The following is a 25682-nucleotide window of genomic DNA, read 5'->3' as shown; positions in this document are numbered from 1 at the left end:
TAGTCCTATATCCTCATTTTACAAATTTAGAATTCCAGGCTGGCAAAAGAGGCTCGGCGAGGTCCACACCATTCATTACAGGCTGGGCGTCGCCTTAGAAGCCCAGGGGTGCGGCAGGGAGGCCGACTTAGCGGGGATGGCACCACCCAGCCACGCGGGACCCTGAAAGTCTGAGTCTACTTTCTCCATCTCAGCCCGGCCTCTCTAAGCCAAAGCCGCTCAAACCTTCCGTTGCTGCTTTGGCAACCAGCGCGCCATTTCCGCTATCGCAAACGTCATTTCCGGCGCGCCGGACCGGGCACGTCCGGGTTTCGACATCCAGAACGGCGCGCTTCAGTCACCGGGTGGGATACTGTTGGGGACGTCGAACCTGGACGAGGCAAGCTGGGCTGGGGAGTGGAAAGGACGGGGAACTCCAGCCCAGGAGGGTGTAGGTGGGGCGTCCGGGGAGGCAGGGCTCGGCTTCGGCGGCGTGGACTTCGCAGACAGCCCTGCTGGGGCCGGGAGGGGGGCGGGCCCGCTCGGGGTTACCGGAACGTCGGGGCCTGGATCGATTTGGAAACGGAACTCCCACCACGAAGCCTGGACTGTAGGGTAGACAGGCGCCGGAGCCTTTGCATCAAGGCAGCCTGGCTTCAAGCCTTGGCCAGCTGTGGAACTTAGGGCAAGTTGTTAACCTTTCCGGGCCTCATTTTGCTCACCCGGAGCGTGGAAACGCCGATAGAACCAATCTGGTAGAAGTATCTTGATGTTACGTTAGATTGTTGGTCTGAAGCGTCCAGCAGGTACTTAGCACTAGCCGAGGGCTCTTTAACTCGTGACAACTCTGTGAGCGTTACCATGTCCAGTGCCCAGGGAGGCAGTACCATTCTTGTCTCCCATGTTTGCGGGACGCCGCGGAACATTTTTATCCTTCGCTCTCCTGGGTGGGGTGGGTCCAGAGGCACCCAACCGGTGCACCAGTGAGTAGAATAAGCAGGAAAAAAACTATCTAACAGAGCAGAGGAGGTAGACACTGCCTGTGGAAGTCATGAACTCCCTGTTCCTGAAGGCTGCTTGCGGCAACTGGCAAGCAAAAGTTACAATCATGTAGCGAATGTATTACTGTGCAGTGCACCAGGCGGGGAACTTAGTGTGCATTTAATACTCACACCAAGTGCCTCGTAGAGTGGGAATTTGAACTAAGGCTGTGATTTTAACACCCGATTTCTCAGTCACTTTGCTAGGTCCCCCCCCCCCCCATCTAATAATAGTAATGATGACGAAGGTAATGGTGGGACTGCAATACCAACTGTTGTTCCTTGAGCCCCTCTTCTAATTGCCCTCTCATTGACTCTGCCTTACAAACATTCTCTGAGGCTGGTATGCTAGTTAGTGCATTTAAGGCACTGCTGAGTCTGCTCACCCAGTTAATGAGAGCCGAATTTTCTATTACAGTTGAACTGTTTGGACTGTTATGGTAGTGTTCTTTTAAAAAAAAAAGATTTTATTTTTTTTAATTTATTTTGGGAGAGAGGGAGAAAAAGAGGAGAGAAACATCAATGTGTGCTTGCCTCTCGCATGCCCGCCCACTGGGGACCTGGCCCACAACCCAGGCTTGTGCCCCAACTGAAAATTGAACTGGTGACCCTTTGGTTTGCAGGCCGGTGCTCAATCCACTGGAGTGCACCAACTAAGGCAAGGTAGGGTTCTTAAACACAGCTACTTTCCAGATTATAAGAAGAGGTTGGTTCGTGTTTTGGGAGGAAAACTGAGTCTTAAGGTCTCATTAGATAATGTGTTTCAGAAAGTGTATTCTGAAGAAACCACTTCCTGGGACTGCCAAGGGTCCAGATACACCTTTCTCAGCAGTAGGAAAAACAACAAAAATGTTACCTGGCTGGTGTAACTCAGTGGATTGAGCTCGGGCCTGCAAACCGAAGGACCGCAGTTTGATTCCAGGTCATGACATATGCCTGGGTTGCAGGCCAGTTCTCAGTGGGGGACCTACAGGAGGCAACCATACACTGATGTTTCTCTCCTTCTCTTCCCTTCTAAAGATAAATAAATAAAATCTTTAAAAAAAAAACGTGGAGGGATGTAGCCATGCCTGGGACAATGGCTACAGTTTCCGAGGCAGTCATTTATGGAATAACTTAAATGTTATTCTCCTGTGGTTTGTGTGAGAAATGTTTTATGACACCGAGTAGGACAAGGAAATAAGACGCTTGAGTCACATTGACTGTTGGGACTAGTCTTTCGTTCCACCCGTTTTATGACTGATTGTTTTTTAAAATATGTTTTATATGTTTTTAATGTCTGCGTTTGGAATTGAAACAATGATTTTAATGGACTCTGAGTTCACAGGAAGTTCTGAAGGTAGTAAGGAATAGGAACTCACAAGGAAGTCTTCTCTTGATGCCCTGAGAACTTAACCACAGACTGTGCCTTTTTTGTCGGTTCCTTTAGTGACTGGCTATGTCACTGTCCCACTTGTACCGGGACGGGGAAGGCCACATGGATGATGACGAGGATGAGAGGGAGAACTTTGAGATCACTGACTGGGATTTGCAGAATGAGTTCAACCCCAACCGGCAGCGGCATTGGCAGACCAAGGAAGAGGCCACCTATGGAGTGTGGGCAGAGCGCGACTCGGATGAAGAGCGGCCCAGCTTTGGAGGCAAACGGTACCGGCTGGCACGGGGCTGCTTCCCTTTGTAGCCTGGAAGGGGTTGGGGTAGCCGGAGAGGGGTTTCGGGGGATACCCCACTAAATATACACTTCTCTCCTGGCCTTACCAAGTCCCTTAGCTGAGATGTCAGCCAGTGAGGCTCAGCTTTCTCTTTAAGAGAGAAGCATTGCCCTTTCACTGATTGATCACCGGCTGGTGCTTGCTGAGCAGTGATGTAGGGCCCTGTGCGGTAGACCCAGTCCTTGCTGAGAGCCCAGACCCTGGTGGGTGGAGATGGGTAGTAATCGACAGTGTGTAACTAGGATTTGGGACCTGGGGGAGAGCACATTGTAGGATTTTTGACCTGGGGGAGAGGGCAGGGGAGATTTCTTTAGAGAAGCAACCGTGGAGCTGATAAGGAGAACAGGAGGTAACTAGGGTGGGAGGAGAGGCCCAGGCCCTTGACGGGAGGCAGCAGGGTACCCATGAGGATGTGAATGGGTTTGCCGGCTGCAGTCGAGAAAGGGAGTCGGGTGTAGTTTGAGAAGAGGCCTGGGGCTCTGTTGGAGAGGGTGTGGCTGGGGGCAGGGTGATGTTTGGAGAAGACCTTTCTGCTGATGTACAAAGTTGGTGTGGAGCCACTGTGGGCTGGAAGCTCTGTGAGGGGGCTGAGGCTGCAGTCCCTACGGAGGTGGCAGAGGCTCTGGCTAGGATGGGGACAGATGAGGCTTGAGGCCGAAAGTCTCCTCAGTGTGAATCCATGTGTGTGGCCCACACTTTACTCAACCAAAGTGTGTAGCAGGTTTGGGTTTGTCTCTCTGTCCCCATCCGTGGCCTGCAGGCTCCAGCCCATTGAGATTGTGCCTGAGAGAAGAAAGTATAGTTCAGCCTCCCCTCATCTGGCAAGGAAATCTGAAAGTGGATGATGAATAGATCGGGGGTCAAGAACTGCATTGTCACAAGATAATAGCAGCCAGCATCTGTTGGCTGCTTGCTTGTCCAGGGTTCTCCCATGCCTGGTCCTCTTTACCTTACGAGACAGGCACCACAGTCACCACCCATTTTGTAGGTGAAGGAGCTGCAGCCGAAGGCCACACGGCTAGGCTGGGAGAATCTGGGCCTGTCTGACCCCAGAGTTCAGACTGTTACCCACTGAGGTATAGGGCATCTTTCAAGAAGGAATTCTCTGTTGTGTTGCTCTCGTGGGGATGTTTAATTTCTAGGTTAGTCATTTTATAAAGCATCGCTTTATTTTGCAGTATTCCCAGGGTTTTTCATTAGAACCTTCTCTCTGTTGCTTTAACCCACAATACAAAAGTACTAGCTTCAGTTTATGCAAAAGGGAGCTGTGGTTAATGACCTATTTTAAGTACTGTTCTTGAGGCAGTCAGTTAAAATTAATACTTTCCTTCTCAAGAGTTAATTTCTTAGGTATTATTGTGTAGTTTTCATTTACAAATAAATTTAATGGACACATACTTTTTCTCAGTTTGATATAATTGTTAATATACTTTCTATTCATGTAATCTCTTTTAATGTGTTTTTATTTATTCATGATTTTTAGCTGTCATAATTTCTCTTTGATTTTACATTTGAAATAGTGTCCAGAACAAATGCTTTTTAAAGTAAGTGTGGTACACCAGGCTTGGCACTGTAAAAAAAAGAGTGAAAGGGAAGTTGGATTATCACATCATTTATTGAACATTCAGTCAGCTTTGCACCGATATTGACAGCTCTTTAGCCAGAGAGCTGATTCAAGCCCATCAGATAAAAATGTGAAGTGCAGTAACAGTAAGCCAGACCTGGGCCCCTTTTGATATAAGTAAAGTGTTGCTTTTTAAATGGATCCCATGAGCTCCGCTGTAAGGAACCCTTTGGCCAGTGGAGTTCTAGGAGGCGTGGCTACGGGGAGTTCTTTCCGTCTACCCATGGGCATTCTGTCTGTCTGCAGGGCTCGTGACTACTCCGCGCCCGTCAACTTCATCAGTGCCGGGCTCAAGAAAGGGGCGGCGGAGGAGGCGGAGCTGGAAGATTCTGAGGATGAAGAGAAACCCGTTAAGCAGGATGAATTTCCTAAGGATTTCGGACCAAAGAAATTAAAAACGGTAGCATCTTTACTGAGGGACTGTGAGCTTAGTAATAGCCTTGGAAGGTCCTTGCCGCCTAAGCCTGTCCCAGCGAGTGGGGCGGGGCGTGGGGTGCAGCTGAAGTCCAGTTGTGGGGTTCTCCGTGTGGTGGTGGGCGCTTCGAGGTGTGAAGTGTGCGGTGCTGCCCCTTTTCTGGCCTCACACACACCATAGATGTGCATTCGGTCCGTATGACATGTCACATGGTGTCCCATCGGCCACGCTTGCTTGCTTAGGTTTCTCTTCTTTTTCATCAACTAAGCTTTGATGTTTCTTTTCAGGGTGGCAATTTTAAACCCAGCCAGAAAGGTTTTGCAGGAGGAACCAAGTCATTCATGGATTTTGGCAGCTGGGAAAGACACACAAAAGGAATTGGACAGAAGCTTCTGCAGAAGATGGGCTACGTCCCTGGGAGGGGCCTGGGGAAGAATGCACAGGGTAGGCACCGGCGCTGTTGTCGGTTCGGATGAGGGAGGCCGGGTGCAGGCGGTGGGTGGGGAAGGAGGGCACTGTGGGGCCTGGTCTGCCTTTTCTCCTCTGAAAGCACTTCAAGTCCTCAGCCTGGTCCAGCACAGGACAAGCTGTGTTCCTGAGCTGTCTTGCAGTATCAGCCTCAGATGAGTGCTTGTTCCAGCAAGAGGAGAGGGTTAGGGTCTAAAACAGGTTGCAAATCCATAAATCATAAATGGAAGACAGGCTTCTTTTTGGCCTGTCCAGTGGTTCTAAAAAAAGTTGGCTTTGTTGCCAGCAATTAAAAACGGATCGTTTCACCTAACATTCCAGGTCCGCCTGGCAGTACCTGGTTCAGCTGGGTCACAGCTGCCTCGGGGCAGTGTGCATGGCCTGCTCTCCACCACAGCCTGCTGCCCCCTCCCCCGCCCTCCCATGCAGTCCGCTTGACTCCTTTCCATTAATCTTCCTGGGCCCCGAAGGCCTGAGAGTTCGTAGTCCCTGCTCACATTCAGTTTTGCAAACATAGCTGTCTGTGCTTTGGGAATATTCACAAAACATTGTGTGTAGCTTTTTCCTTTTTTTTAAAGCCTTTTTAAATTTAAAGAAAAGATTTTATTTATTTATTTCTAGATAGAGGGGAAGGGAGGGAGAACGAGGAGGAGAGGACCGTCAGTGTGTGGTTGCTTCTTGTGCGCCCCATACTGGGACCTGGCTGGCAACCCAGTCGTGTGCCCTGACTGGGAATTGAACTGGCAACCCTCTAGTTCACAGCCCACGCTCAATCCACTGAGCTACACCAGCCAGGGCTGTGTGTAGCTTTTTTAGTAGTGAGAGACATGTAGCTATGAAGTTGGCTGAGCAAATCCTGCATCAGTTACCTCCAGCCTCACTGAGACACCCTTTCTCCTCCTGGCCTCGGATCCAAAGCCCCGTCAAGACAGCCCCTCTCCCAGGCTCTCAGCTCCCTGGTGCCAGGGCCACTCACAGCAGGCAGCTGCAGCCATCCCGCAGGAGATGGCTGTTCTTGTCCATGAGCCGTTGCCCAGGCACAGCCCCGAGTGGGTGTGAGTAGTCGTGTGCTCTGTGATTCACAGACCGCTCCCTGAATCACAGCGCAGCTCAAACCCGGGTTATGTGTGGGAAACCCTAGCTGATGAAAAACCCACGATGTGAAGTGGAGATAGCAGCGGTGACCAGGAATGGGAGTGGGGTGTGTTCGAATTGTGATCTCAGCGGTGCTAACTGGAAGTGGGAGGTGGGGGAAAGTTTGGGGTGAGGGGAAATTTTTATTGAAATGTGGTTTTGTTTATGAACTCTTTTATAAGAACATTTATTTCCAAGGCTTAAGCACATTCTAAAATGAGTTGAGCACAGATGGTATGAATGTGGAATAGATGGAATCTCAAATGCAGCTTTACCTGCTTCAGTCAGAATCAATATATTATCTGAACCCCTTCACTTTCCATATTAAAGGCTCCCAGTGAGCATAGGATCAGCCCGCCACAGTTCCCTGTTACAGGTGCTCCATCGTAACATGAGCCCGAGGGGAAACGGTAGTCTGTGCACTGGACATAAGTAGCCTCACGTCAGCAAACTGCCCTGCGGCAGCGTCAACGCTCAGAGGCACTGATCGCACAGGACGTGAGCAGTGTCCCGGGGCGGAGGGGCGCTCCTTCCTGGGCCGCATGGCATGGTGGGTCCAGGAAGTGTGAGTTCACGGACTGACCTGTTAAAATGCAGGAACTGCTGTCATCTGAAGTCTCTCTTTTTCTCTTTTGCTGAAATTGTCAGGCATCATTAACCCGATCGAAGCCAAACAGAGAAAGGGGAAAGGCGCCGTGGGAGCCTACGGCTCGGAGCGGACCACCCAGTCCCTGCAGGACTTCCCCGTGGTTGACTCCGAAGAGGAAGCGGAAGAGGTGACTGGAAGCCGGGAGGTGCGGGTGGGTGGTGTCTGGGCCATTCTTACCTGTTCGTTCCTTCATTTGCTCACGTGTTCATTCACTGTCAGTCTTCACGTGGTCATTGCATGGTGTGGGCCGGTCACTGTGCTGGAGGGCGGGCGTGCATGGCCTAGGGCCTGGGGCAGACAGGCAGCACACAGTCAGCACACAGTCAGCTACTGTGGGGTTGGAAGGAGCAGTGAGTGCTAAGAAGTGCCAGGGTAGAAAATAAGACGGGTGTGTGTGTGTGTCGGGGCAGCGGGTGTGTGTGTGGGGGGGGGGTGACTCGCTTCCAATGAAGTGGTCAGGGGGTGGTCAGGAAAGACCTCAGGAAGAAGACGTTTCTGTTACCCCGGCTGGAGAGAGGGCATTGGCCCCAGGCGAGTCAGAGGCCAGAGGTCACAGCCCAGCCCTGAGCGTGGCAGTGAAGAGGTGCTAAGGAGGCGCCGTGGCAGCACGTGTGGCAGGGTGGCAGCACGCCAAGCAGGGCGGAGGGAGCGCGCCGAGATGGTGGCCCACGCCACCTGGCCTTGAAGGCCACTGAGGGCCGGGCTGGCATCCCACGTGCAGCAGGGAGCCACCTGCTGTCAGCCGTGTATGGCTCTGCTGCAGTGATGGAAGGGGCCGGCTCTCCTGATCGACAGGTACTCTTTTCCCCTTTGTGTTTATGGGGGAAGCACGACACTGTGAAGACTCGTGTGGTCACCATTCTTGTCACTGACCCTGTCCTTTTACTGAGGAAGGGGGCATTTGATAGTGGGGGGTTGGCTGCTGAGTCAGGGGCTCTCAGACCTGGAAGCTAACAGGGGCCCGGCATTCAACAGAGTGGGGCAGGTGAGCCAGGTGAGAGGCAGCAGGGCGTGGTGGGGCTTGAGGCGCAGGCATAGCCCGTCTAAAGCTGTAGTTTCTGTTTGGCTCTGGGCAATTATTGCCACATAGATGGTGGGCGCAGTGTTGCCTTATTTAATGGTTTCCCCAGTGTAGAGGTCCAGATTTTTTTCTTTTAGGAAAATGTTACAAGTGTTAGACCAATGTGAGAAAAACAAAGTAACAAACATAAAACCCACTTCAATGGGCTGAACTCTGCCACCCCCAGTCTAACAGCTTTCTCCTTTCCTGTAGATCGTCCTGCAAGAAAGTTCTGCAGCGCTGCTTATAAAAGATGGTTTTGCCTTCAAACCTAGGGGCCTGCTTATTTACCCTCATTTTAAATTAGAACCAGGGTTTTATGTACCAAAAAAAAAATGCTTTTTGTTGTGTTTCTAAGTTTTACACAAGGTAAATTCCAAACCAGCATTGTGCTCAATATAGCAGATGCTTGGTAACTATTGCCTTTGTCTTTATTTTTGTTTCTCTTTCCAGTCTAACACACCTGCCTTCCAAACCTCATTATTCGTAAGGGGGGTGGCTGTCCCAGGAGTATCATTAGGTGGTTTCAGTGTCACGTGGGCACAGTCCTTAGCACAGGACCTGGTGGACATCTAAGATAGCAGCTCCAGATGTCTGTTCATGGTCTCAGTGGCCCCGCCTGCTGTGAAAGTGGTGTGCTCGTGTGACAGGCTGTGTCCCTCTGGTCCAGGAGTTTCAGAAGGAGCTGAGCCAGTGGAGGAAAGACCCCAGCGGAAGCAAGAAGAAGCCCAAATACTCTTACAGGACAGTGGAAGAGTTGAAGGCCAAGGGCAGGATTAGCAAGAAGCTCTCCGCTCCACAGAAGGAGCTGTCTCAGGTCAAGGTATGTGGGCCCTGGGACACCTGGTCTAGGATGGGGCGCTGGAAGACAAAAAGTAGTCCCACAGCCCCGAGTCCGTCACCAGACGTTTTCTGAGGGTTCTTCGGGATTCTGTCCGGGATTTTTTCCCATCCTGCTTTTCTCACTTGAGAGCAGCATTCAGTGGGCTCACACCTTCAGGAAGCTGTCCAGTCCCTGCCATGGGCCCGGCACGCTTCCCTGCACCCGAGGAGTGAGACAGCATGCCCTCCTTTCAGAAGCCTACAGCCGGGAATTACCGAAAACCCAGTGTGGCCACGATCTTCAATGAGCACGGAGTTCCAGGGGGCGGCTGTACTGAAACTGCACTCCCTTCACTGCGAGACCTTTACCCTTTCCCTGGTTCCGTTTTCTTTTTTTTTTTTTAATTTTTTATTGATTATGCTGTTACAGTTGTTCTATTCCCCCTTCATTCCCCTCCTCCCTACCCCCCATCCCCACCATTACCCCCCCTTTAGTTTATGACCATGTGTCTCAATTCCTTTAGATTCTATATTTCCCATGCTATTCTTGCCCCCCCATCTATCTTCTATCTATTTCTATTTTCTATGCTACTTATTTTCTGTACCTTCTCCCCCCCTTCTCTTCCTCCCACTCCCCTGTTGCTAACCCTCCTTGAGATCTTCATTTCTATGTTTCCACTCCTGATCTAGCTGTCCTTTTAGTTTGCTTTCGTTTTAGGTGTGGTTGTTAATAACTGTGAGTTTGTTGTCCTTTCACTGTTCATGTTTCTTTAACTTCTTTTTCTTAGATAAGTCCCTTTAACATTTCATATAATAAGGGCTTGGTGATGATGAACTCCTTGAATTTGATCTTATCTGAGAAGCACCTTATCTGTCCTTCCATTCTAAATGAAAGTTTTGCTGGATAGAGCAATCTTGGATGTAGGTCTTTAGATTTCATGACTTGGAATACCTCTTTCCAGCCCCTTCTTGCCTGTAAGGTCTCTTTTGAGAAATCTGCTGACAGTCTGATGGGGACTCCTTTATAGGTGATTGTCCCCTTAGCTCTTGCTGCTTCTAGGATTCTCTCCTTCATTTTAATTTTGGCTAATGTAATGATGATGTGCCTTGGTGTGTTCCTTCTTGGGTCCCACTTCTTTGGTACTCTCTGAGATTCCTGGATTTCCTGGAAGTCTATTTCCTTTGCCAGATTGGGGAAATTCTCCTTTATTATTTGTTCAAATAATTTTTCCACTGGTGGCTGTGCCTTTCCCCCTTCTGGTACCCCTATAATTCGGATGTTGGAGCGTTTAAAGATGTCCTGGAGGTTCCTAAGACTCTCCTCATTTCTTCGAATTCTTGCTTCTTGACTCTTTTCTGTTTGGCCATTATTTGCTTCCTTCTGGTCCACTCCATTGATCTGAGTCCCAGTTTCCTTTTCATTGCTATTGGTGTCCTGTGCAATTCCATTCATTTCAATTAGTTTTGCTTTCATATATTTGTCTAATTTGTCGGTATAATCAACCAGTTCTGTGAGGATCCTGATCACCAATGTTTTAAACTGTGTGTCTGTGAGTTTTGCTATTTCTTCGTCGCTTCGATTTATCTCTGGGGCTTTGAGGTCTTCCTGCGACATTTTTGGTCTGTTCTGGCCCTTTAAGTGTGAGAAGCGGGGCCTTGGACTCCCAGGTCTCTGGGTTGTGACGCTGTATGTGGGGGCGTGGTCAGAGCGGGGAAATGGCGACCCCCTCTGCCGCTTCTCACAGCTGGGTGCGGAGGAGCAGCACCTTAGGTGGTTCACCTGGGCCGGGCCACTCAGAGTCGCTGGGTTATGACGCTGTATGTGGAGGTGGGGTCAGAGCAGGGAAATGGCGGCGCCCTCCACTGCCGCTTGCTGTGGGGACCTGCCGGCCAGGTCCAACCGCCCACTCCCTCACCTGTCCACCCGCGCACAAATGCGCGACCTCAGTCAATACGCAGCCCCGCTGCCCCGCTGTCTCCCCCGCGGTCGCTCGCCTGGTTGCTCGCTCCTCGCTCACTAGGTCCAACCCTGCGCCTGGATTCCGCGTCTGGATTCCGCGCCTGAGTCTGGCTGACCGAGACCTCCTGTGCAATCTCGCTTCACCAGCCACTGGTTTAGCCCCTTACCGGTCAGGCTGCAGAATTTGTTGTTAACGGACTTCCGAAAAGTTCAATTTTCCGCGTTCTGGCTGTGTTTTCTGTTGCTAATATTTAGTTGTCCCTAAACTTGGTTGTGTGAGAAGGCACGGCACATCCACCTATGCCTCCATCCTCCCTGGTTCCGTTTTCAACAGGCATGGTTTGCACATTAAGCCTTGGTTTCATTTTTTTAAGGATAGAATCTTAGAAGTCACAGGACAATCAAGGAACAGGACCGTCTTTAAGGCACTTAGATACTGGAAAGGGAGTGCCCCCCTCTCTGACCAGGCAGGCCACGGTCCTCTGGGCACGGCAGCGCTGCACGTGTTGGTGTTGAGACTAGATTACAGCCCTGGCCAGTGAGGCTCCGTTGGTTGGGCATCGTACTGCAAAGCTAAAGGTCACAGGGTCAGTTCCCAGTCCAGGCACATGCCTGGGTTGTGGGTCTGGTCCCTGGCCAGAGCACATATGAGAAGCAACTGATGTTTCTCTCCCACTCTTACTCCCTCTCTCTAAAAATAAATAAAGTCTTAAAGTAAAAAAGAACAGATTGCATTATCACACAATCATGTGCCTAGTCTTAGGTTTTCCTTCACTGCCCCGAGTAGCCACAGAACAGTGGTGACAGCTGTGTGCAGTAGTCTGGGTAGGCGCGACAGTGTTGTGGCACTCAGTCTTGAGTGGGGCTCTCAGTGTCAGGGCGCCGTGCCTCAGGTTATCTGGGTCCTGGTGAGAAAGTCAGGCATCCAGGCCCACCCAGATGTAGCGTGGGCCGGAGTGTGTGTTTCCCTGAGCGCAGCTGGTGCGGGCGGTTCTCGGCTCGCACTTCACGGAGACGGTCAGTAAGCCCGTTCCAGTGTGGTCCGTGTTCCAGTCCTCCGTCCTCTTGACATGCTGGAGTGAGCTCATTTCCTAGGTTGCCTTTGGCCAGTAACTGGGTTTTTGTATGTTTTACTTTGTTTTTAAATTAAACTTGTATTATTACAGAGCAGCGTGTGGTATATTTTAGACAATTAGGCAATACAGAGGCAAAATAAAATACCATTTTCCTTCTTTCTTGTAGTTTTCAGATCTTGATGTACATCCTTCCAGATCTTTGCTGAAACATACATGTTTTTTTAACCAAAATGTTACTTTGATTATATATGCTTGATCAGCTGCTTTGATTGGAATAGCCTCTACTTTTCCATGAAAATAGATTTTCATCTCTACTAAACAGTTATATTCAAATTTCATCAGTTTTCCTAGAAAGTCTTCTCCATCTGCTTTGTCCAAAGGGACCCCGAGCCGCCTCTAACACAGGGCAGCATGGACCCCCTGCCTTCCCCTGGCTCTGCTGGCTGAGCAGGCGGTTTCATACCCTGCTCCTCACACTGCGTCCCCAGCCCTAGGGGTATCGTTTACAGTGCAGCAGTGCTGAGTGCTAACCAGCCCCCTCTTCCATTCTCCAAGGTCATAGACATGACCGGCCGGGAGCAGAAGGTCTATTACAGCTACAGCCAGATCAGCAACAAGCACAACATCCCCGACGACGGGCTGCCACTGCAGTCACAGCAGCTGCCGCAGCCGGGCAAGGAGGCCAAGGCCCCAGGCTTTGCGCTGCCCGAGCTGGAGCACAACCTACAGCTGCTCATCGACCTCACGGAGCAGGAGATCATCCAGAACGACCGGCAGCTGCAGTACGAGCGGGACATGGTGGTCAACCTCTCCCACGAGCTGGAGAAGATGTCGGAGGTGCTGGACCACGAGGAGCGGGTCATCGCCAACCTCAGCAGAGTCCTGGAGATGGTGGAGGAGTGCGAGCGGCGCATGCAGCCCGGCTGCAGCCACCCTCTCACGCTGGATGAGTGCGCCCGCGTCTTTGAGACGCTGCAGGACAAGTACTACGAGGAGTACCGCATGTCCGACCGCGTGGACCTCGCCGTGGCCATCGTCTACCCGCTCATGAAGGAGTACTTCAAGGAGTGGGATCCCCTCAAAGTGAGTCGCTGGCCCTGGTCCGGGGCATGCCTGGGTCACAAGAGCGTGTCTGGGGGGAGGGGGGCTGCGGACCACGCCCTTCAGCTGCTGCGTTCCTCCTCAGGACTGCACCTACGGCACCGAGATCATCTCCAAGTGGAAGAGCCTCCTGGAGAATGACCAGCTCCTGTCCCACGGCGGGCAGGACCTCTCGGCCGATGCCTTTCACAGGTACCCTGTGCAGCAGTGCGGAGCGTGCGCACTGCTGTCCCCTGGGGGGCTGTGGAGGATCACTATGGTGGCGGGGGGTGGGCACCGTCCTTTATAAGCCCTCTGCCACATGCAGGCATGTTGGGGATTTCAGTCCCCGTCATTAGTTCGCCCCCTGCTTGTCAGGTATCTAAGGAGGAGTGTGCGTGTGCTGGGCTCACCCTGGCAGTTTCACAGTGACTGGAATAGGCAGGCTGTAGTAAGAAGTGGTCACGTAAACCTGCAGTGCTAGCTGGGCACAGCGGTACAGAATATTGAAGGCGTACACCTCTTTCGGGGGGTGGGTTGAGGCAGAGGTCTTTGCGGGGGACATTTAATCTGGAGCCCAAAGGTGAGAGGTGGTAGCTGTGCAGAGAGCTCGGGATGGAAAAACACATGACACATTGAGAGGGGACGTTGTGCAGGGGCCATGAGCCAGTGTGACCCCGCAGCAGCCCTGCCAGGCAGGCAGGCACTGCCTAGAATGAGGGCCCCGGGTTGGGTGGGCGGCCAGGAAAGCAAGGAAGAGGCGGGCGCAGGTCAGGCCAGTGTGGAGACCAGACTGATGGCTTTCTGACTGCATTTCCAGGCTGCACCTTTCTCTTCCCTATTTGGGAGGCGCGGGTGCTGGTGTACTCCGCACACGGTGAGCCCAGGCAGCGCAGTGAGCCAGCCTGCCCTGTCTCTTCCCCGTAGGCTGATATGGGAAGTCTGGATGCCCTTTGTTCGAAATATCGTCGCCCAGTGGCAGCCACGGAACTGTGAGCCGATGGTGGACTTCCTGGATAGCTGGGCGCACATCGTCCCCGTGTGGATCCTGGACAACATACTGGACCAGCTCATCTTCCCCAAGCTGCAGAAGGAGGTAGGGCCCGGGCCTGGGAGGCAGATCGTTGGTAGCCACGGGGACTTGGTTCACTTTGCTCTTTCTCAGTGCTGCGGAAACGCCTGCAGTTCATACAGCCGTGCTCGTGTTCTGTGCAAACTCTGGCTGTTCAGGCTGCACCTTTCTCCCAAGAGCCCCCACTAATAGGGGATTCTTTCTCTTGGTTTCTTTCTTAAAACTGAAACTGTGCCATTTCTGAGACGTAATACAGTTGAATGGCTGTGTTTATATGTGGGCGTCTGTTTTGAGGGAATGTAATGCAAAATGCCTACCACGCACCCTGGCTGCCTCTTTGTCCCTAACCCGTCCCTCCACGAGAGAGGGACTGTGTTCTCCACACACGTGCACAGGGCCGGACCTCGGTTGGCCATGAGAGCACATGGCCTCCTGGCCGTGACCCACACAGGGCATCGTGTGGCTGCCCTGCTCCCGTTCCTCCTGCAGGTGGAAAGCTGGAACCCGCTGACGGACACCGTCCCCATCCACTCGTGGATCCACCCGTGGCTCCCCCTCATGCAGGCGCGCCTGGAGCCGCTGTACTCCCCCATCCGTAGCAAGCTGTCCAGCGCCCTGCAGAAGTGGCACCCCAGCGACTCCTCTGCCAAGCTCATCCTCCAGCCCTGGAAAGACGTCTTCACCCCCGGCTCCTGGGAAGCCTTCATGGTCAAGAACATAGTGCCCAAGCTGGGTAAGGAAACAGGGCAAACACGTCCATGCCCCGCAGCTCCGGGGCCTTGGTTCTCTGGCAGCGTCGGGCCTGCGCTCCTGAAACGAGGCCTTCGAGCCGCAGGACGAAGCTGATGAGCACAGGGCGTTTCTCACTGTAGGAGGTGTCCTTTCTGTGCATTGAGGCTGAATGTAAATGAAACCGGGTCCTTAGGGCAGTGACCGAAGGGCTGTGGTGGCCACACCAGACTCAGTGTGCCTGCCTCCTGGTTCCTGAACGGTCTGGCCCAGGGTGGTAACATGACAGCCACTGGTGCTGTGAGATTCTCGTGGTATTTGACACTAAACATGAGTTATTTCTGGGTTAGAGAGGAAACGGATCTTTAGGAACTGCCATGTCGAGAGCGCACAGCTGACTGTTAAAAGCAGACCCAAGGCCAACACTGGCTGGTGAAGACTGCGTGCTTTGTGCCTCTGTGGCTTGGCCTCAGAGACCGGGTCTCTCTTCCAGGGATGTGTCTCGGAGAGCTAGTCATTAACCCCCACCAGCAGCACATGGATGCTTTTTACTGGGTCATCGACTGGGAAGGGATGATCTCCGTCTCCAGCCTGGTGGGGCTTCTTGAAAAGCACTTCTTCCCCAAGTGGCTTCAGGTACGTTTGCTTTGTTGGGGTGGGATGGGGGCAGGGAGGCTTCGCTTAATTCCTGGGTAACTGGCAGTTGACAGTACTGTAACCAGGTAACGAAAGTAAAATTACGTGGTAGGATAGGGACAAGTTAAGCAATGACAACAGTAAGTGCCATTTCTTGACCATTTACCACGTGCTGGATGTTCTAAGCACTTTATTTGCATGATTTTGGGATGGGATACCCCTGTTGTACAGACCTGATGCGCAGAGTTCAGGTACAAGGCACTTAGCTAGCAAGCTGACCCTAAATTCCACCCTCCTAAGTGCCTGGCTGTTCAGTCCCATAAACATCACCAGCGTGTAGGACCGTGGCTAAAACGTAGGTCCTCCCATTTAGAAGTTTTTTTTTTCTTTTTATTAGAGGGGAAGGGAGGGAGAAAGGGAGAGAAGGATCAGTGTGCAAGAGATACATCAATTGGTTGCCTCTCACAAGGGCCCCAGCTGGAGACCTGGCCCACAACCCAGGCATGTGCCCTGACTGAGAATTGAACTGGCCACCCTTTGGTTCACAGGCTGGCACTCAGTCCACTGAGCCACCCCCAGCCGGGGCCTCTTTAGAAGTTTTGATCCCATTCATTGCCTCTGTATATGCAAGTTTCTTACTTGTACCTTTTCGGCAGGTGCTGTGCTCCTGGCTCAGTAACAGCCCAAATTATGAGGAGATCACCAAGTGGTACCTGGGCTGGAAGTCCATGTTCTCAGACCAAGTGCTGGCACACCCGTCCATCAAGGACAAGTTCAACGAAGCCCTGGACATCATGAACAGGGCAGTGTCCTCCAATGTCGGTGAGTGGGGATTCCGTTTGGGATGTCCTGGCCCTGAGCGCCTGTTTCCGAACACGTGAATGACACAGAACCTGAGTGTTCAGGTGCCGTGGGCTGACTCCAGCGTGGCTCACCGTCTGCTCCAGCAGACACCGACCCGGGCCCCAGGCCGGTACATCATTGGCGAGCACCACCGCCGGCTTTCCCAGGACTGGGAGGGGCACCTTTCCCTCAGTGGGGGCAGATTTAAGCAAGGGTCACACTATGTGGGTCTGCCTCCGTGCCCACCTTCATAACCACTGTGCTGTGTGGCTTTTTGTGTCTGCTCAGCCAGCGTTGGGTGTGCTAGTCCCGTGCAACAGCTCACAGTGGAGTCGGGGTATGGTCAGACTCTCAGTAGTTGTTTAACATCTCTCAGACCGTTTTCTTTACCTGTAAAACCATCGTGATGTCTACCTTCTAGGTTTTATCTAAAAACCTAAAGGGACTGAGGTACCGTTTTGTACAGTGCCCAGCGGGTGTCTGCTGGGTCAGAGGGGGCAGCAGACTGCTCAGTTAACACCTCCTCCCCACCCGCCTCAGTTCTAGGTGAGTGGCTGCCTAGACCAGGAGTCCGAGCGCCTCTCCAAGTGGCCCCTCTGACCACGTCTCACGTGAGGTCGACAGGGCCGAGAGCTTGTCCAGAGTCACACAGCTTAGGAGCAGTGGCTGTGACTGGAGTTTCTGTTTCATGAGCCTTTATTACACAAAAATGGCTTTGGAATTCATAGGTTATTTAATATTGTGCTGAATGAAGTAAATGTTTTTAATCTTTATCTAGGCCCTTCAGAGGGTATCAGTGGGCTGTTTTCATGCCCTGTAGACAGTCCTGCAGCCTCCCCAGCTCCCCACCTGCAGCCCTCAGCTGGTACTGGCCACATGGTCCTTCTCTGTCCTTCGACATCTGGGCTCCAGCTCCCCACATACACTTTAAATTCCTCCAGGCCCAGGGGCCTGTGTGGTGAGTTACACACACGCCTAGTACAGGCCCGAGGTCTTCAAGGTTCTGCAGGCTCCCTTTTTGGCAGTGAGGCGGGAACAGAAACTCTCTGGCCAGTAGGTATCATTAGCCAGAAGCTTCCAGACCCATTTTTGTGTGATTCTAGCCAAGTGTCTAGGTGCTTGATCGTCTGTCTTAGTGCTTTGTGAACTTGAGGCACAGCTACCCTTTGGTGACAGGTTTTACAGAGGTTCGCCCAGTTGTGGCCTAGATTCTGTGTGTGCTGGGACACCCCCTCACCTGCTGCCTCCATCTCTCCCAGGCGCCTACATGCAGCCTGGAGCACGGGAGAACATCGCCTACCTCACTCACACGGAGCGGAGGAAGGACTTCCAGTATGAGGCCATGCAGGAGCGACGGGAGGCCGAGAACATGGCCCAGAGGGGCATCGGCGTGGCCGCCAGCTCCGTGCCCATGAACTTTAAGGATCTCATTGAGACCAAGGCCGAGGAGCACAACATCGTGTTCATGCCTGTCATCGGGAAGCGACATGAAGGGAAGCAGCTGTACACCTTCGGCCGCATCGTCATCTACATCGACCGGGGTGTGGTGTTTGTCCAGGGCGAGAAGACATGGGTGCCCACCTCGCTGCAGAGCCTGATCGACATGGCCAAGTAGGCTGCGGCAGGACCCCCGCGCCCCAGAGGGGCTCGTCTGTGAATAAACAGTACTTTACACCACCTTGGAAAGAGGGCTTCTCTACTCACTGGTGCCCCCATCAGGCCAGGTCGCTGAGGAGGGCTGTGAAACACGGTGACGCCGTCTTACCAAGTCCCTCTGCAGTGTGCCGTGCTCTGCACACAGCAGCCCAGTGGAGGGGCTTTCTGTTCCCTCCCAAAGTGGCTCACAGCAGAGAGGGTCCTCTGCAGCCCCACCATGGCGCCCTCCCTTTTATTTTCTGGCAGCAGCTGCTTCTGCCTCAGCCGACACTGAGTACGTTACAGCAAGTTCGAGTCAGTGGCAGGAGGATCTTGTGTGGTGTTCCTGATGATTTCAAGGTCTTCACAGCCCTGATAATCTGGCTCTTCCTGAAACGCCCAGGTGTCCATGGAGAGCTGGGTGAGCTTTTGGACGGGGAACCAGTGGACAGAGGTGTCGTTAAATGTGTCTGTGTACCGCGGAGTCTGAGGGAACGCGTGCTCCTCCAGTCCCTCTAGGATCTGAGCACAGAAGACAGAGAGTAAGCTTGACCGTCACAGCAAACCCCGCTCTGCCTCAGTTCGCCCCCACCGGCGTCCGCCTGCAGGGTCTGGGCAACGCGGTTCCCAGCGACAGAGAAACGGGAGGACTCCGTCCCCTTTCCACCCCGGCCCCTTCACTCAGGGGTATATACCTTCGCAACATAGGTGTAGTGTTCCCGAAGAATCCTTGTCAACAACCTGGAGATAAAAGATTTTAAAGCACGATTAGGAGGTATGAAAGTGATTTCATCCAACTTAAGACAAACAAAAGGCGATTTAAATACAGTAAGAATTGTACAAATTGGGGGTGCAGAGTAGGCGTTCAGTAGAAAGTGTGACTGTCCCAGGCACTGCAGCCATTTCATCAGGGAGGGACAACAGAGCAGGCTCCTAGGCACGGTGAGACGGGAGGAGCACAGGCAGAAATCCAACGGTTTTCCCCATTTAAAAAAATCTTGCCTATCATAAGGGAAGGGAGGCATTATGGGCAAAACCCCGCCGTAACTGCCTTCAGAGCCTGACCCGGGGCTGGCCTCTCTCTGGCCCTCGGCCCAGCGTTCCGTGCCAGAGCACTTCCGAGGAGCAGTCCTGGGGACGCGCGCTGCTTGTGGACCCTGGGGGGCGGGCAGACCCTCCACGCTCGGCTTACCTCTCCCCGAGCCCTCTGAAACTGTTCCCGACGATGACCACCTTGGAGAGGGCGTCCACCGACCAGTTGCTCCACAGGAGGTTGTTGTACAGCGCCGTGCCACAGTGCGGCATGTAGAAGATGGTGGGCGCCCCGCGCACGCGCCGCTTCCCTTCCTGGGGGCGAGCACGCACGGGAGTGTGAGCGCTTCTTACAGCGAGGGGCAGGGAGGGCTCACCACACACACACACACACACGCGCGTGCGATGACCGTGTAGTTCTGTGAACCGGTGGGTGTGTTAAGGAACCTCCCGCGGTGGTCACTGTGCAGCACGCGTGTAGCACACTGCGCCCCTTACGCTCACGTTACCTGTCAATCATGGCAACACAGTTCGGGGGACGACGAGCTGAGAGGAAAGCAAACTTAAGCACAAAACGGGAAAACCCCCCCACTCCACTGCGTAGTAGTAACGTGAGTGATGTGCATGAAAGCTGTAAGACGACACGGGACAAAAAGGAGACTGTGACGGCGGGGAAGAACTCGTGTTCACTGGGCAGCTGTGTGTCCCATGAACACACAGAGCTCTGGGTCAGCGGAAGGGCCTCTTGGGTCTGTGACTGCACGGGCAGGAGGGGCGGCCATGGTTACTGTCCCCATGTCCTGGGTCTGGTGAGCCCCTGCTTCCAGTGGCACTTCCTCAGGTCCCTATCACGGAGCCCTTTTCAGATGCCCCATCTTGACAACTGCTGCTCTGCAGCCACACTGCTTGGCAAGGACACAAGGTCCTCTGCTGCCTGGCCTGGCCGCTCCTCTCTCCGCTGTCCTCGCAGCTTCCCTTCCATTAACAACGAACTGGCTGAGGTTCGGCTCCGCACAGGCTGCCTGCAGCCCTGGGCCTGCCCCTCCCACAAACTCCTGGTCAACCTTCAGATCCCAGCTCTGGCCCAGAAACCCTCCTCAGTCCCTCCAAACAAAGTTCTCGGAAATCTCAGTTCCTAGTGTGCGGCTCTGCCCCACCGTCTGATTCACCGTTTGCTTGTTTACAGGCTGGCTCCCATTTATCTCGCACTCCCCCAAGCTCCTTGCCTAGCACAGAGCAGGCACTCAGAAAAGATGATCAGAATTAAACGGCAGTGTTTTAGCAGCTTGCAAACAATTCCCTCGTCTCAGCTGGGCCTAATTTTCGTGTTTCATAATAAGCAATGAGATGGCAGTTTCTCAGAACAGAGAGGACTCAAATGATCGTAATCCCCAAGGCAAAACACAACTTAATTCAAAGGCATCGGCCCATACTGGCGTCAGCCCTCTGCTTGTGAAATTTTCTTTTTTCCAGGTCTCAAGAAATGTCAAATTCCAACTATTTTAGGGGATGCAGGGGTGGACAGAGGCGTCATCCACAGCCAGCCAGGTGCTGAGGGTGTGACTAAGCTACAGCTCCCAAGGGGAAGGACGTCCTGTCCCCTTTTATCACCTCCCTTGGAACAGAGTAATTCCGACCAGAAAGCCGTCATTTGATGCACTGAGACTCTGCGCCCTTTTAACATGTAACACTACCAGTCAACACCAACTCAGCATAATTTCGGGACACAGACTCATCAAAACCGTGTAACCCCAACGTGTTCTGGCTCACACCATTGGAGTAGTTTGCTTTTCTCTGGTGGGTACAACAGTCCAAGATGTGGGGAACTGGCCTTTCTCTAGCTCTCACACAGGACGCCGGGCCCACGACCTGGCTGCATGCGATGGTACTGGGAGAGCGGCAGGCGGTGGGACTGCCGTTCACAGGGAACCGGCTCCCACGGGCCAGAGGGTGGGCTCAGCTGGCCAGCAGTGACACAGCCCTCCCCACGCCCCTTTCCTAGACCACTCACCTCGTTCTCCCTGAGGACAATCACCCCAAGGGTGTTGAGAACTGCGATTTCAAGTTGGCTAAACAGAGGGTCATATACCCAGCAGTGACTTCTGGGAATCTGCAGGTGGGAAAGAGGAGTTATGTCAACCCAATGCCTGTGTGCACTCTTGTGTGCAAGGCCCAGGGAAGGGCGATAAAAGAGTCCAAAAATGTACCTGGCATTTTTCCAGGAAGAGAAGCAAAAATGTCAGCTGGTTTCGAGCTATGACGCAGGTGGCAAAGTTCCCAATGCCGTAACACACACACTTCCAGTTGCAGGTCCCCGTGACCTGGGTCTCTCCTGGGGTGGAGCCGGGGGCCACATCTGACTCACCCGGTGACGAGTTGAGGTGCAGCTCTCCAGTGGCTTCTGAAAGAGCCCCCACAGGGGCAGTCAGTTGCTCCAAGTGTTTCACAAGACACTTGTTGATGGTTTCTGAAAGAGCAGGCCCCCAGATGCAGTCAGAGAGCACGCCCAGACCCTGCAAAGCAAGTCATCCACAAAAGTCCCAGATCCAGGGAGAAAAGGTGTGGGGGGTAAGAGCTTCAACTCCTTAGAGAGAAGGGCTACCGGCTCCACTCGCACATGCCTGCCACGTGCAGCCGGGTCCAGCAGACGCGGCCCTCCAGGCCTCTGCACCCCCACAGCCTGCAACTTCAGAGAGGGTCTCAAGAAGAAATAGCTTTCATTTACAGGTTGTTTCCATCTAAACTTCTAATGTGAACTCATTCTAGTTTAACAGGAGGTCCTTGGTAAATGCCCTGAAATTCTGATTTTTTAAAAAGATTTTATTTTTAGAGAGGGGAAGGGAGAGATAAAGAGAGGGAAAGAAACACCACTGTGTGGTTGCCTCCAACTGAGGACCTGGCCAGAGATTCAGGCATGTGCCCTGACTGGGAATCAAAGCAGTGACTCTTAGGTTCATAGGCCAGCGTTCAATCTACTGAGCCATCCCAGCCAGGGTGGGAATAGGAAATATTTAATGTGTAAAAAGTTATACCATGTTTTCACCTGTATGTGGAATCTAATGAATAAACTGAATTAAAAAGCAAAATAGAGACAGTCATCGATACAGAGCAAGAAGACGGCTATGGGGGGTGGAAGGATGCAGCGAAAAGAAAAAAGGTCTCTTGGACGTGGACAGCAGTGTGGTGATCGCCAGGAAAGGGCATAAGGGCTTAAATGGCAGTACAAAAAAATGCAATAAAATTTTTTTTAAAAGGTAGGTTGAGGCTTCTAGAGTCTAATGAAAATATTCTCATTAAATCTCATATAGAGGTGGTTTCTCTTGCTTCTCCTTTTATATTTATACTGTTACTGAATTTAGCTGCACAAATCTGTATGCAAAAAAACCCCAGAGTGCTGTATGTTCCCACAAGAAGATACGAATTTTCACTTAGCAGCAGAGACACCTTTAAATAAGACCCTAGCAGGAAAGGTTGTGTGGTAAACTGGCTCTTTGAGTCCTTGCTGGTAAAAGACTTTTTGGAGAACAGCTAAACAATGGATATCAAGTTGACCACTCCCTTTTTCACCAGATAATTTCATCTCTGGGAATATATCCTAAAAAGATCACCCTAAACTTAAGAGCTTTATGCATAAAGGTGATCGCTGCAAACTAATGATAAAAAAAACCAATAAAGGAAACTAAATGTCCCTCAGTAAAAACTGTAAGTACTGTAAGTCCACTTCATGTGTTAATATTTAGGTTCCCACATGTGCCGTTTAGGAAGAGATGGTGGCTGCAAGGGGAAGGAGTGTACATTGTAATCTCAGGGGCAAAGAGCAGGACAATATTGGGTTGGCCAGAAAGTGCATCATTTTGTCCATACGATGGCTCTGGTAGTGGTTAGCTGTCTTTAACCTCACTTGAAATAATTTTGTTATATTGTGACAGCTGTCATATTTGCATGCATTAAAAAAAAAAAAACTTATCACCTGGCCAGGTAGCAGGTTGTCTCTGGTCAGCACACGTACACGAATCAACTAATGAGTGCATAATTAAGTGGAACAACAAATTGATGTCTTTCTCTTTAAAGAGAAAATCCACCTTTCTCTTTAAAATCAATAAAATTCTTTACAAATATATACAATTTTTAAAAAACTTAAAACGTGAATTTTTGTGCAGTCATTTTAATATTGAAGATGGAAGAAAATGCACATTTTCAGCATATTATGCTTTATTATTTCAAGAAAGGTAAAAACACAACTGAAACACAAACATGATTTGTGCAATGTATGGAGAAGGTGCTGTGACTGACTGAACATGTCAAAACTGGTTTGTGAAGTTTCTTGGTACTACTGACATTTTGGACAAATAATTCTTTGCCCTGGGGCTGTCTCATGCACTGGAAGATGTTTAGCAGCACATCTGGCCTCTGCCCACTAGAAGCCAATAGCAGGAGATAGCTGACACACTCGAAATATCCAAATCAATAAAGTTATTGGTGAAAATGAAAAATGTGTCTTTTATTTACGGAAAAACCGTAAGGGACCTTTTGGTCAACCCGGTACAAATTCCAATAGTAATGACAATGACAGCTAATACCCATTGCCTCCTGTGCGGTAGGCAGGAACTGTTCTGAGCACTTAACAGCCACTTTAATACTCAAAGTTACACTAGAGAGTATGCATTATCACCTCCATGTCACAGATAAAGAAGCCGAGGGTCAGAGTTAGTTAAGAAGCACAAACACAAAGCTGTACAGGCAAGTCCAAGTTAGAACCCAGAACGCACACTGCTCTGTGAAGCAAAATGTCATCAAATGAGGGTAGGATTCCTTTCTTTGACAAAATTCAGACCCTCTACCCACCCCTACCACCCTCAGTCTTGGCGAAGTGGTACTCACCTAATGCCAAACTCCAGAAATCGGAAATAAGCAGGTCTGCCCTGTTGGAAAAGAAAATGGTGTGATAATCTCCCATCCTTCTCTGGGCCAACGACCTAACAGTGACCCTCCTCCTGACCACACTCTGGATGTGCGGAGAGCGATGGAATGTCCTCAAACACAGAGCCACCCTCCAGTGACAGGAGGATAAGGTGAACCTGTGCAGAGCCAGAACACCTACTGCTGGGGCTCAGAAAGGGCAGCAGAGAGGGCTTCCTGGAGGAGGCCCCCAATTCCTGGGGGCAGCTCTGGGTCTGCTCCATAGCCTTGGTCCCACAACAGAGCTGGATTTGAATTGAAAAGCCACAAGCCACTGTTCAGGGGACTCAGAGAACAGACAGAATTGAAAAAAACACCCAATCTTGTGTTCCTCGCAGAGGGTGAAGGAGAGCTGGAATGTACAGGGAGTACTCTGTAAACTGGCCAATGTGTGCACAGGAGAACAACATGAAGAGGGCTGGGCTCCTCGCAGGGCAGTGGGGAATGCACTGCACTTGGGGGTGCAGGTAGAAATGGGGAGCTCCCAGGGGGATACTGAAGAAGTTGAGGAGGAGTAACAACATCGCAATAAATGCAAAGTGCCTTAAGAATTCTCCAAAGCCCTAGGCGCCCCATTCTCCTTGGCATCTTCAGATCCTAGAAACAGTCCCTGCTGCATTTTTTTCTCTGGCTCAATAGCTGGTCAGCCTGCTTTCTGCTTAGTGGTAACCTCTGAGTCACCACCATCTCTTGACCCTAATTCCCAGGGAGGGGAGCATATAAACTTTCTTTCAGTTGTGAAGATCCTTTAGCTGTTATCTGAAAAGGTGCCAATGAAAGCTGTTATTTAGTGAGCCCCTGAAGGACCACAAACAAAAAAAGGCAGTAATACGAAATGGCAAGAGTAGGTAACGTTTACTGAGTGTTTCTATTCTAAGTGCGATCTAAGATACAGAGCAAGGCATGGAGGGATGGGGACTGGGATAAACCAGAATAATAATGGAGTACTTTGAAAAACAGGTTTTGGAGAGCCAAAGCAGTGGGTCTGAAATTTGGTTCCATACACTGTCTATGTCTTTTTAAAACTCCACGCCAACAGGATCCCAGCAAGGCTGAGTTGTTCAAACTGATGGGGTATGGAGAATGCTCAAGCCAGTACCACTTAGCAGTTCAATGAACTACTAATGATAATTACGTGTTTGTGTTGTTTCCCCAGCGTTAGCAACAACTAATGGCATTCGCATTACATCAACAGCAAACACTGGTAATGCGTTTACGACGCGCAGTGTGAAGGCACTATTCGAAATGGTTTACATTTACCGATTCATTGAATACTCAAAACAAGCCTACCGGTACTCTTTGCACGCCCAACTCACAGATGAGCAAACCGAGGCACAGAGGTGACATAACTTGCCCAAAGGTGACGCAGCTATAATTGCAGTAAGAGGAATGAAAACTTTTATTGAGCGCCTACTACAATCCAGTCGGCATTGAGCTCTTAACCACCGTGAAATCCTCACAATAACCCCAGGTTTGCGCCTGCTCTCACTTTACAGATGGCAAGACTGAGGCTCGGAGAGATTCCCACAGGCGTGAAGATTCGGGCTCAGGGCAGACCCGGCACTCACTCGGTCTCCCGGATGCGACGAAGCACGACTCCACAGTCCAGCTCCGGCTCCGCCTCCGGGCTCGGGGCCGCCACCGCTTCCTGGGGCCGCGGACGCCGAGCCGCAGAGCGCCTTCTTCGCGGAGCGACACACTGCCAGGGTTCCAGCGCCGCCGCCGCCATTGGCCTCTGACGTCGTGGGAGCGCGGCG

At 51.7% G+C, this 25682-nt stretch overlaps 2 protein-coding genes across 3 annotated transcripts; one reads left to right on the top strand and one right to left on the bottom strand.

Annotated features, from left to right (window-relative positions):
• Positions 1 to 292: 292 nt before the first annotated feature.
• On the top strand, positions 293 to 18702 carry TFIP11 (tuftelin interacting protein 11). 2 transcript variants are annotated; one of them, XM_037153280.2, is made up of 13 exons: positions 293 to 379; positions 2449 to 2666; positions 4602 to 4755; positions 5058 to 5214; positions 7021 to 7148; positions 8752 to 8904; positions 12495 to 13022; positions 13126 to 13232; positions 13947 to 14115; positions 14581 to 14824; positions 15314 to 15456; positions 16113 to 16278; positions 17559 to 18702. In XM_037153280.2, exons 2-13 carry the CDS (start codon positions 2458 to 2460, stop codon positions 17912 to 17914), a joined length of 2514 nt encoding a protein of 837 aa, XP_037009175.1. In that variant the 5' UTR covers positions 293 to 379; positions 2449 to 2457; the 3' UTR covers positions 17915 to 18702. The 2 variants fall into 2 exon arrangements, with proteins under 2 accessions (XP_037009175.1, XP_037009176.1); XM_037153281.2 differs by lacking the exon at positions 293 to 379 and adding an exon at positions 1816 to 1941.
• SRRD (SRR1 domain containing) lies at positions 16973 to 25673 on the bottom strand. The gene is made up of 7 exons (XM_037153282.2): positions 25494 to 25673; positions 23848 to 23888; positions 21174 to 21433; positions 20978 to 21076; positions 19127 to 19281; positions 18630 to 18675; positions 16973 to 18456 (listed from the first exon to the last, which is right to left on the bottom strand). Exons 1-7 carry the CDS (start codon positions 25652 to 25654, stop codon positions 18235 to 18237), a joined length of 984 nt encoding a protein of 327 aa, XP_037009177.2. The 5' UTR covers positions 25655 to 25673; the 3' UTR covers positions 16973 to 18234.
• Between the last annotated feature and the right edge of the window lie 9 nt (positions 25674 to 25682).

This window comes from Artibeus jamaicensis, unplaced genomic scaffold, assembly GCF_021234435.1.
Source record: "Artibeus jamaicensis isolate MK-2021 breed Jamaican fruit bat unplaced genomic scaffold, CSHL_Jam_final contig_525, whole genome shotgun sequence".
Taxonomy (NCBI): Eukaryota; Metazoa; Chordata; class Mammalia; order Chiroptera; family Phyllostomidae; genus Artibeus; species Artibeus jamaicensis.
The sequence above is the reverse complement of the archived record's forward strand: the minus strand, read 5'-3'. Positions and strand labels throughout refer to the sequence as shown.

Bases quoted from the DNA above. Each gene is read 5' to 3' on its own strand.
- SRRD (XM_037153282.2), bottom strand. From the start codon at position 25,654: ATGGCGGCGGCGGCGCTGGAACCCTGGCAGTGTGTCGCTCCGCGAAGA. The intron at 23,889-25,493 runs GTGAGTGCCGGG...CTTTTCCAACAG, and splicing joins CGTCGCATCCGGGAGACCGA to GGCAGACCTGCTTATTTCCG. The intron at 18,457-18,629 runs GTATATACCCCT...TTCTGTGCTCAG, and splicing joins ACTACACCTATGTTGCGAAG to ATCCTAGAGGGACTGGAGGA.
- TFIP11 (XM_037153280.2), top strand. From the start codon at position 2,458: ATGTCACTGTCCCACTTGTACCGGGACGGGGAAGGCCACATGGATGAT. The intron at 13,023-13,125 runs GTGAGTCGCTGG...GTTCCTCCTCAG, and splicing joins AGGAGTGGGATCCCCTCAAA to GACTGCACCTACGGCACCGA. The intron at 13,233-13,946 runs GTACCCTGTGCA...TCTTCCCCGTAG, and splicing joins TCGGCCGATGCCTTTCACAG to GCTGATATGGGAAGTCTGGA.